This window comes from Lytechinus pictus, unplaced genomic scaffold, assembly GCF_037042905.1.
Source record: "Lytechinus pictus isolate F3 Inbred unplaced genomic scaffold, Lp3.0 scaffold_19, whole genome shotgun sequence".
Taxonomy (NCBI): Eukaryota; Metazoa; Echinodermata; class Echinoidea; order Temnopleuroida; family Toxopneustidae; genus Lytechinus; species Lytechinus pictus.
In genome coordinates, this window is record NW_026974140.1 from 6,986,882 (window position 1) to 7,004,574 (window position 17,693).

Genomic DNA, 17,693 nt, shown 5'->3' on the forward strand with positions numbered 1-17,693 from the left:
TGAAGACTAATTATAGATTGGTATTTTTATTCATTTAGGGTGAGTTTTGATAATGATTAATTTAGGCCTGGGGAGGGTCATGAAACTTAAAATGTTTAAGCTTCCAGTCCTTTCCTTGGCACATTTGTGCGGTCGTCGAATGTTTTCTTGCATATGTTAGATGTAATATTAGCCCAGTGGTCTCCAGCCCCGGTCTTCAGCATGTTAGTTCCTGACACTCCTGACTCAAAACGATTCATTGCAATTTGATGCCCCCAATTGCGAAAAAAGAAAACTCTCAAACTCCTGCCATTTTTTTTGGCCTAGATTTCTTAATACCACCTCAGTATCACCAAACATACATGTAGGATGTACATTTAAGCTGAAAGGAAATACTTCGGCATGTCTCAATGCCACGAGGCTCTCTTGGCTTCCCCTTACATGCCTTCCCATAGAAATGATAGAACAAGTACCCAGCCTAGATAGAGTGCGTCCATACTGAGCTTCTTTAATTCTAATCTACGCTAATATTTTGTTCGTATCCTTAAGAGTCTGTCCGTGTTGAATTTAGAGCCTTGGCGTCAGGAAGAACGTAGTGGGATGGGGTGGAGGATGTTATGGAGTATATACACCCGACATTATCAGATTATATACACCTCATCCATGTGTCCCTCTCATCGGGAAATCGAAAAATGTGATGGGTCTATACGCCCCGGGAAACTTAAACATAAGGTACATATTTCTTCGTTTTTTATGTTTGAAAGTAAAGACTGCTATCATTTTTCTATGAGCTTTGTCCTCACTGAAATACATCAATGGCCTACTCGTCAATTTTCCCTTGTTCGCATGATCGGATCTGAGTGAATCATACGGTTAAGAAAACCACCCTATTTGAGCTTGTCATTACACTCTACAAACACTGAGTACACTAGCGTACCTACGGGGGGGGGGCAGAGGGGTAGACTGCCCCCCCTGACGAGTCACAACCCATGCAAGGGACATATCCCTACCCCCCCCCCCCCCCTGACGAGACCTTTTTTTTTTTTTTTGCTTGTCAAATTGTTTTCTGGGACGAAATCCTTTATTTGTGGTTGAAGACCTTTTTTTTTTGTGCTTTTTAAATTTTTTGGTGGACGAATTTGCCCCCCCCCCTGTGGAAAATCCTAGGTACGTCACTGACTGAGTAAGATTATACCCAATATTGGGTAGAAAAGAAACATGCATGTTTGCTGTGTATTTTTTCTTTACCCTATATTGGGCAAAATGCATGTTTAAAGGGTAGATTTCAACGCAACATTGCGTACAATTTACCAAATATCTGGTATCTTTTTACCCGACCAACATGCATTTCTCAATTTTACCCAATATTGGGTAAACCTTTTTTTAGAGTGTATATAGTACGTATTCCAACCATTAACCAAGTAAAGCTGACCTGCATGCCCTGTGACATATCCCAGGTCAAGAAATAAAGTTAACAATGCCGATAGTCATTAAAAACCATCAATGACGAGTCAGACAAGAAATAGAACATGGTATGGACATCCCTGTTATAAACTGGTGAACCCGAACTTGGCTCGTTTTCAAACGGACTGTCATTATCATAACCCCAAATCACTCAGACCCGGTTAAATTACAAAGCGATTGTCATCGATGGATCGTTATGATGGGGGAGATAACATTACCGTAGATGCACCGACTTTTAGTTCGTTTCAAAACTTTCGACGAGTTCATTTCTAAGGCTTCTCCATTCGACAAGATCCTGTCAGACTGGCCACTGAAAGAAGCATGTTGTCTATTAAGACTTTCCAATAAGATCCTCTACTTTATTGGCTGCTCGTTTAAACAATGGATCTGGCGTGAGTGTTATATTGAGGTTATGTGATTGTTCAATATTATATCCAAGGATTTGGGAGGCCTCGCATCTGAGTCCGGCGTTTAGGGAATCCAAACACAATTTACATGCGTCGTCTTTTTGGGAACATAATCGCATGTGCTCAATTGATACAATCAATAGGAAATTACTCACTCTCTGGCAAACTTCACCTCAGAAGAATGACCTGATTACGGAGAGCGGTTAATTGTCATTTTCCATTTTGTTCTTTAACTATTTTGAGGCGTTCGGGAATTAAAAGCTAATTTCTTATCATGCCATCGCAACCTATGGGAACACACAACGATTTACGACTGTTTAGTGTTTACCCTAGTTTCTCATTACGATAAGCTCTTCAATCTTCGTTCGACAATAATTCAACCTCGAGATCATGAATGAAAAATACACAGTTTCAAGTAAGAATAAATTCATTTTTTCGGTCACTTGTTGGTGCTGGTGTATGTAGATATAGGTCGGTATCATTGATTACATTCAAAGAAGGATTTTGTCTGTGCATTGAATGAAATTAATCAAGGAGGCTTCTTTATTTCCTGCTACTGTTTTTGGATACGACCTTACATTACCAGGTCAGAGCAAATTGAAGCTGCCCACGCGTTATACATCAGAGCCAGAGATGTAAGGAGAATAGCAAAGCCCTACATGTGCGCATGTATATGTTTCTCATGAAATCGGTCATCACATTTCCGCATCGCATCAGCTAGCATCCAGTTTGCTGCTGGATACTTATTAGAGGTAATTAAAGAACTTAAATATACATCGAATGGGGATCGTGTAAATTAATGTGATGAAAAGTTAGTTTTATTTGCAAACGTTATGTAAACTATAAAGACAATTCATAATCATACAAAAGTGTACTCACTGAGCCTTATATGAGAGATTCTAAAAGTTTCGGTTGAATTGAGGGCCAAGACATGCAGACAGATATAAATATATATATGGGACTGTGCAGTATAGGCACAAATGTCGTATATTCATATCTTTTTGCATTTTATCCATACCTGTAACCTGTCAACAGTTACTTCTTTTGAACCGAGAGTGATACCTTAATTGAAACAACGATTTCGGATTATTTTGCATTATACATGGTCGTTGATAAGGATGGGGAATTACGTTTTTTTTTTTACATTTACTTGCTTACTCTTCATGAACAGGAATGCAAACTTTTAGTATATTTCATACCATTTTTTGGCAATTAAAGATATCGAAGTACATTTTCAATTTCTTTTAATTTCTGCTTATTCCATTATATGGTTAATAACGTACAGGTATTTACAAACCCAAAGTGGGTATACAACTCAAATTGTTCATAACGATATAGGCCTAAGTACTACGATTTGGATAGTTAAGTGCGATTATACTGATTACTTTTGTCATTGATTTCCGTTTAAAAAGTTTCTGTAAGGAAGAAAACTCGAAAGAAATTCTAGAAATCCCGATTTTGGATTAAGGCCTGCTTAAAGAATATGATTCATGAACCTTTCTTTAAAGTTAAAGTTCAAACGTTCGTCATGTTTTGTTTTATATTTTTAGTTGTTATATATTACACCCCATTATCAAGGTGGACTGTCTCTTTAAAATACGTTATAATGACGCGTCGTGGAGGACCGATCTCTGATTTAATATGGGATTCGTACTCGATGAGGGGACCCGAGGTTAAAACGATCACCGGGGCATTAACCAAACTCCAGTATAACAGCGTGGTCGTCGTCCTCTTCACGGTCATCGCTATCCTGGGTTTGTTTCTTATTCTTCTCATGATGTCGAATTCGGGATGGACAGCAGCAGACTTCCAGGTGCAGAGTTCATATGAGCATCGCATGTTGAAGGTAAATGAATATGGCAATCTTAATTATACGAAAATGAGAACACTATAATCTCTCCCACATCCATCGGCATTGAGAATGTCGTATACATTTCTTATCGGGGTGCATAGCAATTTTCTGAAAACTGCCCTTGACTTCGTTCATTTGTTATCATTATTACCAAAGGTCTAAATCGCTCAATATCTATCATTTTCATATTAATCACAATAAGCCCACTCTTGTTGTTATCGGGATGTGCTGATTCCTCTCGCATGATCATCATGTCCATGGTATTTTTTATCAGTAACTGGGAATCACAATTTACATTCACTGTTTGCATTTTTCAGGGAATTGGAGCATTCATTGCGTGTTGCCGAATGAGCTGAGCTGATTTTTCTTGATAACAACTAAATAAGATAGGGTTCTTGACAGTGACAATAAATAATGGTTTAACTTATTCTTATTCTTATTCATTATTTTGTTTTAATATGCATATTCATTCGTTAATCTGTAATACGTGTGTGGTGTCTCATAGATTGCTCCAACGTGGTGAAAATGTTTGACTACCAATTCACTGTAAACTAAAATCATTGTAAGTTTAACTCTATTTTCAGAGAGTAGAAGCTAACTCTTGGGGAGAGATAATATAATCGTTTAAAAAATCACCAGCTCATGGATCATTTTATAATAATAATAATCATGATAATGATAATAATAGAACAGTCTTTGTATAGCACATTACACCTTACAAAGGTCTCAGTGCGCGTTAGTTAAAAGAAGAAAAGATGAAGGAAAGCTGCTGGTAATGTTTTGATGATATCATTATCGGTTAAATAAATATGATTTCAATGCAGATTTAAATTGCCCAATTGTATCAACTATTCCAGAGTTCCGGTGCGGCTGCGTGCGCAAACCCCCCGTTCGCCATAAAACGTTGTCTTAACAACAGATACATTATATCAATTCTTCGAACAGGTTCATATTTTACAAGTAACTCAGACAGACAAGATGGAGCCATTTGTCGAAAACACTGAAATGAGAGTAGTAAGATCTTGAACTTAGTACTTAAAGAGCACGTGGCGATCTCTGGGGAAACTCAGAAATGTTATTACATCTAAATCCACCTTAAATTGATTCGACTCTTGGAAAATTCCCCCCAAATGGAGACATTTTCATCATTCTTTTCATATAGTAATAGACCTTCACAAGTACATGATTTGCCGTCAACATGCCTCATAGCAGATGACAAATTCATAATTCCTAGTCGGTTCTTTTTACACGTGTTTCCTATAAGGTCAGGTCCTCAGTTTATCCTGAATGTTCACAGGGGTGGGTTGCCCGCTCAGGAAATGAGGGCGTGAGTCAGCATAGCAAGTCAACAAATAGCACCTGTGTCACCTTAACTTTGACCGACATTTCAGAATTTGACACACTATTAAATCACTTCGAACCTAATACACGTGCTTAGGGGATTCGCTAATTGATTGATAATGAATAGGCATACTCAATATGTTAACTCGAATTATGATGAAAACGTAATGGACTGCTAACCCGAGTCGTTCATAATGACGCCGAATGTAAACACGTGGGCGGAGCCAAAGTATTTTTTGTATAAGGTGGAGGAGGGGGGATACGACCTAAAAAATGTTTTATTCCTTATTGAATAATGGTCTACCACATAGTCCCTCAACCAAGACCTCTATTCGTATTCTTCTTCATTTCTTTTTTTCACTTTTCTCCACAACTGTTCTTTTCCCCTCCCCTTTTTAGTATAAGTGCACATATTATTTCCACAGACCAGTTGATTGAATTCCTTGCTCAATTCAGACTGCAGATCTTTAATAGTTTTAAAAAAAAATGTAAATTGCTTTCTAGTATGTAAGGTCGAAGCTTTATTTCATGCTTAATTGTAGTAATGATACTGTGTGTGTTATTTGTACAAACTTGTGACTTTCAGATCGAGAATTTACGTCTTTCACTTGAAGCTAGTGAGAAAAAGGTAAAGAAGTTGGAAGATGAAAAAAAGAGTCTCTTGAACAAGCTTGAGCTGGTCTCCAAGAAGTTCCTTGACACGAGGATCGAGTTTGATAAAGCCAACAAGAATGCAAAACGTACCAAGACAGAGATGGACGATCGACTGCATCACGCCCTGACAGAAGGATCCAAAGCGCTCGTAAGTACATTTTTCACAAAAAATGTAATTTTAGAAGCACAGTACTTGTAATTTTAGAAGTACAGTATTTGGACAAATTTTCGAGGGACTTACCGTCATTATTACTGTCATCATCACTATAAGTTCCGTCACCATCATCATTTTCATTCTGTGACAATAACGTTGAAAACTAAACATGTTGCTTCTGAGCAATGAAGATAATGAAAATACGAATCGTTAGCTTTTATTGGAATTTGTTGATAGCATGAAAATAAAAGCGAATTCCCTTTCAATCGTTTAATGCATGAAATAGGCAAATAAATACCTGTGAAATAATTTCCCCAACCCGAGAACAAAGGATATTCAATCGATTTATTATATTCACAAGGTTGGATTAGACAGGATCATAAACATGATAAAGTGGGCGGTGTGGTAGTCATTAAGGCTTAACTTGCATTTTTTGCCATGCTTGCGGTGAATTGGAAATTTGAAACAAACGCCCCCCTAATTCAAGTTGTGGTACGAGTGGTTTGTTATTCGTTTGTTAGGCACACATATATATATACCTGAAGAGACATGGAAGAAATTTGATGTTTATTCATACGCCTAATGTAAGTTTGGTTACGTATAATTAAATGATAGTTATAAAAATTGTTTTTTGTACATTTTCTGTTCAATCAGGAAATTTTTGAAGTGGAAAATCTCTTAAATATACATTTCTCTGATAGTTTTAGGAATTTATTATTTTCATGTTAAACCATTCGCAAAGTCTTTTGAATATTATGCAAGTTAAATGTTTATATCTCAACAATTTCATATTATTTAGAAAAAAATGTGATTCAATTTACCATCAGCTTACAGTTCATAGAAATTGTGTTATAGGGGACTAGAATTCATAGAGTACAGTCATGTTGGCACATATACGAGTGATGATGAAACATACGTCGGCATAGCAACCATAAAAAAGGAATTTGCGTACATGTCGGTACTATTATAGCCCTATAATTTTAAAACTATAGCACTTTGGCATACCTGGAAACCTGAGAATGGTTCTTACTTTTTACTTGTAGATAGAAGGTACAAAGGGTTATAAACTTCGCTTCAAGAATGGCGCTACGTTATTATCTTCATCGTTCCATCGATCGCCTTTCTTATATTTTTTAAAATATTCAATGAGACCAAACCCATTCGACCACCAAGTTGGCGCTCTACCATCTGAAGGAAGTAAATTCTCGTCATGTTCACAACAGTTAACTTCACCTGTGTCTATAACTTTGAGTGTGTCGATTCACAACTCGCTCACGTTCATACACTGCATTGAAGGGACCAGGGTGCATTACAACAGATATAGCGATTTTAAATAAATATTTTTATAAGCTACAGAAATCTTGCTTCTGATTAGGACAGAGCAAATGTGTCTATGAACATCACTGATTGATTTCTTAATAAAATACTCCCATGGGGAAACCTTTATTAACATTTTTCGTCCGACAAGTTTACAAAATTTTCCCTTGATATTGATTGGATGTTGCTATGGTAACTTTCGAATGAAACCAACTATATTTTTTTCTATTCAAAGATGCCCCAGTGACATTTTTTTTCATGTAACAGGGTATTAATGTTAATCATAGTTACCTGCATTTTAAATGGCGTTCCTCCTATTGATATAATTACCAAACTCCGTATCATCAACATGATCAATGACAATGATCATTATTAGGCTTGGTTCACTATATCGCACACATTTCCTTGGTGTTTAGTAACATTATGTACATTTACGTACACGTCATTATTTTAGAAAGCTTTCGCACATCCATTCCCCGAAGGTTCCATTCATTTGCTCCGGCGACATTTGCTCCGATGGAAAATCTGCACGCTTAGCCAAACATAAAATCTTACCTACAACACTAAATAGACCTTAATCCCTACATTTATATTATTCTAAACCAAAAATTAAATTACAATCTTAACCTCAACCCTATGACTTATGAGATATTAAGACCTGAGCAAATATCGTGTTACTTCTCCGGTAACAACCATTGTCGTCCTTTTCGACTCGTCTCGTAGTCTATTCTACAGACTTTACATTATACCCGTCACAAGCTCATCAAGTGAAGACATCAAACAGTACATTTCGTTCATCTAAGAAGCCTGAACCTTTACGAAGCGGAAATCTGATATGTTACATACATGGACCCTGCGGCGTAAGGCTCCTTTTTCTTCTAATTCCTCGCTTTCCATCGTTTTAATGTCTGTTGCTCTTAATTAGCGATGTTGGAACTCTGTCATTTGCATGTTTGTGGCGCATCCTCTTTTCCATGGCTTCGGGTTAGCCGATATCCAAATGTCACCGATATCCTCTTCAAATGGCTATGTTACTAGAATCGACAGTGGGGAATTTTGTAAGAAGCTGTACATAACACGAAAAGACAACCAGGTCTCCGAAAGAAAAGTATTTCAATCTTTTATATCTTGCTATTTCAAAAATTGTTGTCTCAATTTTTGTTAAATGTCGAAATGGATACTTGGTATACGTAATCATAGGAAATGAGAGGGTATTTCGTCAGCACTGACTTTTCGAGAAATAGACAGAGATGTTGATATTTAGAAAGGACAAGTTTATCATGAGCATGATGAAAAAGAAAGGGACTTGAAACCAAAATCATCCTAATCTGCAAAAATATACCATTCGAGATCAGAAAAAACTTTCAACTTAACTTAAGAGGATTGGATGTCCACACGCGTAGCTCAAAGCGTGATTTTAAGGAGACAACCTATATATCAAGTAGTGTAAGGTCATAGAGTAATCCAATTAAATCCATGTTCCTATGTTATTGCGTTGCATCGGTAACGTCCACATTCATCAGTATATATATGGCTGATTTTTGTTCGAAAGGTATGCCCAAATTATAAAGTTGAGATTTTAAACATGAGGTTTGACGGGAGTGCGGCCGATCAATGCAGTAACCATTCCCGCCATTTGTTCCTCAAGAAAGTGCAAATCTTTTGGTTAAGAATCGAACATTTCAATGAAGAATATATTTGGTCATATAAAACAATCATAATTATACCTCATCAAAACATCAAAACACTCCGCATGCTTATGACCCATACACTCTTAACAAAAATGAAGAGCTAATTTAGCACTTAATGTCCTTATATAATGTCTGCACTTTAAGTGCTGGGCCCCGACTTACAAAGAGTTACGATTGATCCAATCAATCGTAACTCTATGGAAATCCATCAGTGTCATAAAGTTTTTCTGCAGGAAATTTGCACAATACGCTTTGTGAACAAAGAGAAGCACACTGTATTGTCAAGAAAACAATGAATGTATGAAATACATCATAGCAGGTCAAGTCCACTTCAGACAAGCATAATGCTGAAAATTTCATCAAAATCGGATGTAAAATAAGAAAGTTATGACATTTTGAAGTTTCGCTTATTTTTCACAACATAGTTATATGCACAATTTAGTCACATGCAAATGAGAGAATCAATGATGTCCCTCACTCACTATTTCTTTTGTTTTTTATTGTTTGAATTACACAATATTTCAATTTTTACGGATTTGAAAATATGGACCAACTTGACTGAACCATAAAATGTTTAACAATGGTAGTTCCACATGTTCAGGGGGAAATAAAACTTTGTTCTAAAGGACAATGAGGAGAAAATTAGAATATTTCATATTTCATACAATAAAATACAAAAGAAATAGTGAGTGAGTGATGTCATCAGTTCCCTCATTTGAATACCGACCGGGATGTGTATATAACTGTTTTGTGAAATTAGGCGAAACTTTGAAATGTCATAACTTTCTTATTTTACATCCGATTTTGATGAAATTTTCAGTGTTGTGTTTGTTGGATTTTTCTATTTTTATTCAAATCAACTTTTTGTTGGGGTGGACTTGTCATTTAAACAAACGTGCATAATAGATGTTGACATTGATGGCTTTCCATAGTTGTGGTTGATTGGATCGATTGCAACTCTTTGTAAGACGGGTCCATATTTAGTCATTCAAATTTGAACTAAAAAATCAGCACTCGTAGTGCAGTTACTATAGAAGCACTGTAAGTGCTAAATTAGCACTTCATTTTTACAGTGCACAAGCACCTCCTGACTACCAGAGTTTCTTGACCCCTTCAGTGGACCTGAACAACAATACTTACTCAAATACAATATACTCAAAACCAAGGCTGTTTTTCAATAATACAAAACTTATCTTTAGCAGATGATACGATGTATAGATGATTACATTGAATAAAGGGGAGGGGACAATATGGACTCAGTTTGGTTAAGGAATAGGAGCATTAAGCCTCCCACGGATCAGAGATCTTGGTATTAACATTTTATACTCGTTTCAACTCTTTTATCTTCTTGTTCATGTCCAACGTCTCGAATGCATTCCTGTGTGTATCCAATTGTATCTTTGAAAGTATATTTTTGGCCTTGAAATGGGATGTCTTAAATCAAAATGATAACTGAAATTCGATGGAATCCTTAGCCGCAATATGTAATCCGACCATGGCCAAGACGGAAATATGACTTTTTCGAATCAGAGGCGTAGTCTTAATTTTTAGAAGGAAAGGGGCCAAGAAGACCGGTCGAATACTGTGGTCAGGTTCAAGTATGGACCTGTTAATGGATATTTCCTGAAAATTACGATTACACCTGAACCCGTTTGCATGAGAACTTACTATTTATGGGAATAGCAAAGAAGAAACTACTAGGGGAACACGGATCAACAGCCAATCATACTCAATGTTCCCATTATAATTACCAAATAGTTGGGTTATAACTCCAGAGATCCCAGATCAAGTTGACCTACACATAATTGCATAAAATACATGCACCGGGGTGATTTGTGGGATATTGCCCTCTTTTTTATGCATCAAAAATGAAAGTTGCTTGAAGTCTGTGTGTGTAAAGTCGATCTATTCCCAGCGTTATGAATGTTACAGAAAATGAAATGAAATTATATAGGAAAATTTGCACTTTATCTTAAAGAGAAAAACGTATATAGTTTTGCAGTTGTTTGACATATAAAATGCTCCTACCGCGCACCTTCCTGCATTGAAATATTATGTCAATATAAATGACAAATCAAAATTAAAATACAAAGATGTTGATGTAAAATAATCATACGGCATCAAAAAGTAGAAAATACAGAATGTATAAGCCACATTTTTATGTTTTACATTGTCCATCGAGGGGTTATCTAGATCCCTTTCCTCTTCCCCAACCTATTCCTCAAATCCAACATGACAGTACCCCAAGCGCATGTCAATGTAATATAGACAAGTTATACAAGCAACAAGGGGCGCGTGGTTTGGCATTATAGATTTCTCTGAGAGATAAATGGATTTATTGGGCATATCCCGTGTCATTTTCAACCTATCATATTTGGTATAGATGGGGGTTTGGGGGAAGGAAAAGTGATAGGGCACTTCCTCTTGAGTGAAGTATTCCAAATAATATGATCTACGGACGGGATTAAACCGTATTCGAGGGGATTCACGATGTGATATTATTCGTTCGCTTTAATTAGGGAATTGTTATTGCTAATTGTAGAGTATTTGACTCATGCAAATATTTTATTGGTTTAATTATATTTATAACCGAATTACATTATTAATAGAGGGTGATGTAATTGGTATTAGATTAATTACCTCACTCTCTAATAATAATGTAATTCGTTTATAAATTACCCCACCCCCTGTTTTTTTCTATCGCGCTCTCACTTCCATTCCTCACTTGTTCATATTACTTTCCGAAATACGTTGAAAGGGATCGTTTTTACAAGAATCAGAGACTGTAACTGCGTTACAATATTATAAATACGTATGCAAAAAGTTCACAACCGATACATAACGTTTTCCAACGGATGGCAAGATTCTTTTCCATTCTGCATCTTCTCTGCATTCGTAAGTGCTGTTGGACCGAGCCTTTTAGGAAACGCCAGTACTTACAAGATCCAGATTTTTGATGATATTGTAACAGAGGGCGATGATTTTAAAACCTTTTTTCTTTGATTTTCTTTTTCTTACTGTGACTACTATGGATTTTACGATTTTGTTGTTGCTTTTTGGAAACCATCGCTCAGTTTCCTTATCTCGCTCTATCGCTCTCTCATCCATGTTTATACTTACATCTCTCTATAAGCCATTCTCCTTTTTTTTTCTCTCTCTAGTGATCTCCCTCTTTTTCCTCTTATCCCCTTCCTGCTTTTATGCTTTTTGACACATATAGCCCCCTTCGTACTAACTTGTATGTAGCATTGAAAATAGAGCAGCGTCCCTAGCAGTCCACCACTGGTCGATATAAATGAGTCCTTAGAATTAAATTACATGCAGGGAATGTGATTATGTGAAAATGCATCTTACTCGGCGACACAAACATGGCTATAACTTTGCGATCCTACTCATGTCTTCTACTTCTTTCTCTCTCATCGGGGAGAAATCCGAGAGAGCGTACTGATCTGAGGGATTTCTGACACGACTTCGTAATTCAACACAACATTCCCAAGTGCCCCTGGACAGCTTTCGACGAGAAATTGATGGACCGAAATCAGTCGTTTGCCTGGTTCATAATAACCCACAACGGGTCTGTAAAACGTATCCAAGTACAGAAATAGGTTAAGCAGTATAATGTTGCCTCATTTGACGCACTTGCTGTTCAAATAACACATTTAGCAGGATAATCCAGGGTTGAAGTAAATATACTGATTCCAAAATGATTATTACCCATTATTTTCTTGAAATGTCTAAAAAGAAACATATGTTTCTGCTTTCTCTCATTATCTATCCCTGTTCGTCAACATTGGACGTTCCGAAGGGACTTCACGATATCGGCACCACCCTTTCCGCGGCCCGTTTATAATCAGAGCATTCGAGCATTTTCAACAATTATTGTTAAAATATTAAATTCATTCATTTTATCAGTGCGAATCACTAAAGCGACGCTGCATTCTTTCTTATTTTTTAGCAGGGCCATGAATGTATAATTCATTTTTAATAATTACATTGTGTCATTCTTTTATTTCCTTCGTTTTTATGACAAAACAAGACAAGCTACCAAAACACCAGGGCGAGGGCAGATGAATTAGAAGAGATTCTACGAGAGGTAAGAGCAGAGAGAAGACTCGTTCAAACGGAGAACGAAGCTCTGGCAGTTAAGCTTGGAAGAGCGATTGAAAAGGGCGAGGCTGCTGAAGATGAGATTAATAAGGTAAATTTTATGGAAGAATTGGGACCCATTTCCCTAAGATTTGGAAGAGTAGGCAGGAGTGAAGAATGACTCTTTCATTTTTTTTTCGGGGAGGCAAGGAGGGGGGGGGGGATCTCGAGACAGACGTAGATTTCAACCTGTAAGTTTATCACACATGATCACCTCATCCCAAAGATATTCACTTATTGATTTTCTCTGTCCTTTGTCCGTTATCCCTGTTAAACATATACTAAGTCACACCATTAGTTATTTCTATCTTTACCTGCATTTGCTTTTCTCAGTGTTTAACATGCATTTTCTTGTACCTTCTTCCATGCCGCCGGGCAGATCAATGTCCCATTTTCAGACATCCGTTTATCATATCCGGGTGACGCACCTACATAGCAGCCTATAGCAAATCCTTCCAGTGCAAAAATATGATACTGGAACGCGTAAACATGCCATTCTTGTTTGAAATAAAATTGAGAACCTGAAAGAAAGAAATCAATGTTCTTAACATAAAAAACATCCTGATCTCGATTAAATAGGCTCACATTCTTAAATTACATAAAACTTTAAACATGCCGTTGTTTAATCAGACGGGTCACATGATATCCTACTCGGGTTTTTAAATTCACAAGCAAGTGTATTTTTTTTTTTACTTAAAATGAATAATTACACTTTTCAAAGTAAATACAACGGTGTATGTGCTGCAGCAATATGGCGGGACCTCCTCGAGCACTGTCGTGGGTAGCCTTTAAACAAGGCTGTTGTGATATATCTACCGAATGGAAAAAAAAAAGACTCTTCACAAAAAGCCGAGTGAGTGCGAGGATTTCGAGTCGCTCGCTCTCGCACTCACTCTGGTATCGCCAGTTCTCTTCGTCGGCCGCTAGTCTCGTCTCAGTCACCGCTTGACGAGGAATAGAGCCAAGTCGTGAGGCCTTGTCAAAAGGCTAGGTCGTGGATGATTTTAGATACTATCGTTTTATATTCTTCCTTTAAACCCATATTCAACCTTTCAAGGCAAGATTTGAGATGAAATGACCTCGAAATCTTCCCCACGTTTACCATGTTTATTGGCGGCTCGAAATAGTGCGTCGTATCCAGTGCTGCTGCTCCATAGAAATATACATCCGGGTCATTGCACTGAATACAACCCAATTTTGGTAAGGATATATTTGTAGTTTGTAATTTACAGAAAACACAAACTGGGTAAACAAAAAAATATCTGAAGTATAAACTGAGGTAGAAATTATAATTGCCATAATTATTTTAGTTAAATAGTGTGCCCATCTCTTTTACAGCTCAAGGCGTATTATGGCATGAAGGCGGACACACCCAGAGCGATCTTAGTACCTCAGATCAACACTGATCCATTGCCTCAGACGGGTATAAAAAAGACAAAGATAGATCCTATACAAATCATTCCTGAAGATGTAGCGAGGACATTAGACGAAGAGATACACCAGGGACATAGTCATCGGAGATTGCCTTCGATAGTAATACCGAAGCCAAGGACCAATGGTGTCTTTGTCGAAACTGTTCTCGACCTACCACCCACTCACAAGAAAAATGCTCAAGCTACGATGCGTGATGAAGTCTGACAAAGCTTTGATCATGACTGCAGATGCAGTTGGGGCATTATGAGCGTTTTCTTTGGCAAAGAACTTTCTTGTCTTTCAGGGTAGTATCTACATGTCAGCATTGAATTCCTAACGGTTTCAGTATCATTATGTTGTCCTTGTTTTGATATTGCTACTTTCTCACGAGAAACGTGTAAAAGCTACGAAATGTGGTGAAGTTCTTACATTTCCTCACAAAAGAAAGTTTAACATTGTGAGTGACAACCAAAGAACAATGGTAATCGATATCATGAATAAAAGACTGACGAATTTGAAACTACACTTTTGTTACACGTGCCTTGTGGACTGAGGTCCGTTGTGGTGCCAGTAAAGACTGCGCGGAAATGATGAAAGTAACTCTCGATAATGTTACACTTCCATTACATCCAAGACGCTTCATTAACTATATTTATTCTAAAATGACGGACTTGGTTAAGAATTTCCATCCTGTGCATTTTATCCCAAAAGTTTCCTGGCAATATACTAAGAAGAGCTGCTAAAGTCATTTTCGAGAGAACAAAGATGACGTTTTTTCATGTTAGAAATGTGGAATGAAGCCATAGTAATTTATCTATCAAATGACAAATATCTTTTAGAAATTATCCTTCTTATTACTATGATCATCGATGTATTAAATACCACGGTCACATTTGCTCTACGGCGGCCGTACGGCGAGTCGAATACAGCCGTTTTATTCATTTTTACTCAAACCACCTATATGTAGCTGGTACAAACAAATGTTAAAACGGCTGTTTTCAACACGCCGTACGGCCGCCGTAGAACAAATGTGACCAAGGTATAAAACACACAGTATAGAGCTCGCTGTATGCTGCCGCACATACGACCTTGAAGCTACATGAAAAGTACTCCATGATTCAAATAACAGTTTTATATGAAGAAACAAAACGCTCAGTGTGGGACTTTTTGTGCGCGCTTGTCTTTCGGAGAACATTTTAAGTCCACCGCGCACATTACGACCACGATCCGATTTTGGAACAAATCGCATTTTGCTCATTAAAAGTGTGAATGAAAAGTATATTTTATTTGAGGTTAGAATTAACTAAAAGAATACTGATATAACAATTTTGGATGATTACCAGCCATTATTTTGGAGTAAAGGCTAAATTGGTTTCAAATCGTAGCCAGTCGTGCGATTGCTATGGCGTCATTACGACTAGATATTACATTCAATTTTATTGTAATAAGGATGATAGCGTAGTCACAGATTTGAACATAAGTATTCATATGATGACTTTAGAACATACAATATTATCATCAAATTGTACAACATTTTATTCCAAATCGGATGGCAGAGCAATTGTAAGGTGTGCGGTGCCCTTAACTGTTTCCAATGGCCTCAGAAATAGCGCGTTGTTAATTATTATATGGACATGATCGATGACTATGATGAGCCTCTCAACTGCTGTTCCCCAAAACAATAGACAGATAGATGGCGGTATTTCTATCGAATGTCGGGAAAGGTTGAGAATAGAAGCTGCAATAATTTGTGTTTTAATTCTTTGCATGTTTATTTTGAAGTGATGAATTATACATCATGCATATAAACGCTAATCAATGTTTTTTTTTCTTTCTAATTGATAATTTATCGTTAATTTCCTTGATTAAAGACGTTCCCAAGTTATGTTTGTGCGCAGCGGCCATGCGCGTTGACGCCACAATAATTTGGCAAGTGAGTAATCAGCTACATGTTTTAACTGATTTTTTCCAGTCATTGGCACTCAAACAGAAAATTTCAAAGTGTTATTTTACGAAGTTATTAATTAGCTGAAAATAATTTATGGACCAAATTTTGAAAAACCTCTACCTCTAAAAAAAATTTACTCTGCAGAGCGCGAGGTATGACGAATATGACCTTCATTTGATTAAGTGGTGTAGAAATTCCCCTTATATAAATACAAGCCTTGCACGTATTTTGTGTTTTTAAAAGCACATTTGCTCTTTAAAAATGCTGATAGTTTGGAAACAAACATATGAACCCCTAATGTTTAGTGTTCATACCTCTTTAGTATACCTTTCTCTACAACCATGCAAATGTTGGTGAAAATTACATGGGTTTTGAATAAAGTACAACATTTATTGTACTTCTTAGATTTGTTAAATAAATTTCGAATTTTTAGATATGTTTTTGTCCTTTTTCACACCGTATTTTCAAAATTGAAGGTGCTGCTACTCTTTAGAGAGCATACAAATAGCAATATGAGCGGATATCGTACATTAAGTGTATAAGTCTGAACTATGATGTAAAATTTTGTGAAATTTAGATGGATTTTGACGGGGTAATAGTAATATTAACTCATGAATGTGATCTCGAGGGGTCTAAAAACGCAAAATCATTTTTATTGCGTATTTCTTGAGACCTTTCGAATGGATGAAATTCAAAGCTCGGTAGCAAAACATTAAGCACATGAACCTATGTTAATTTTTTGCATATTTGGAATATTTAGGTGCCAAAGTAAAAGTGTACAATATTTGGTGAAAATGACATGGACTTTATTTTAACTGCGGAACATTCTTAACAATATCATCAATTTTCATGAGCATACTAGTTGAGTATTGCATTGTTAATTTTAATTCCATTATTGATTTACTTCAATATATTTAAGAAATTGTGAGAAATTAAATCGTCATTCTATGAAAAAATACCTTGTAGAATAAAAAGTCAGTACATTCTAAGTCTTCAAGGAACAGCAATTCAATTGTTATAAATTCTTATATTATGTATATATAATGAAATTTAACAAATACTCATCTGAGTCTCTTTGTAATTGTTTCCCGGACTCTCAGATAAATTTTGGAAGCTTAAACGTGCCACCCAGGGTTCTAGGACAACTACCCCCTGGACAATCACCCCCCGGACAACTACCCCCGGACAATTACCCCCGGACAATTACCCCCCGAGGACATCTACCCCCCGAGGACAATTACCCCCGGACAATTACCCCCCGGACAATTACCCCCCGGACAATTACCCCCCGGACAACTACCCCCGGACAATTACCCCCGGACAACTA

General features: G+C 36.9%; 1 protein-coding gene across 1 annotated transcript; it reads left to right on the forward strand.

Annotated features, from left to right (window-relative positions):
• The first annotated feature begins 1,492 nt into the window (after positions 1-1,492).
• On the forward strand, positions 1,493-17,316 carry LOC129260961 (uncharacterized). Its single transcript, XM_054898977.2, has 5 exons — positions 1,493-2,602; positions 3,429-3,696; positions 5,630-5,845; positions 12,896-13,057; positions 14,344-17,316. The coding sequence occupies exons 2-5, from the start codon at positions 3,457-3,459 to the stop codon at positions 14,641-14,643; spliced, it is 918 nt and encodes a 305-aa protein (XP_054754952.1). The 5' UTR covers positions 1,493-2,602; positions 3,429-3,456; the 3' UTR covers positions 14,644-17,316.
• Positions 17,317-17,693: the final 377 nt, after the last annotated feature.

Bases quoted from the DNA above. Each gene is read 5' to 3' on its own strand.
- LOC129260961 (XM_054898977.2), top strand. From the start codon at position 3,457: ATGACGCGTCGTGGAGGACCGATCTCTGATTTAATATGGGATTCGTAC. The intron at 3,697-5,629 runs GTAAATGAATAT...TGTGACTTTCAG, and splicing joins ATGAGCATCGCATGTTGAAG to ATCGAGAATTTACGTCTTTC. The intron at 13,058-14,343 runs GTAAATTTTATG...TCTCTTTTACAG, and splicing joins CTGAAGATGAGATTAATAAG to CTCAAGGCGTATTATGGCAT.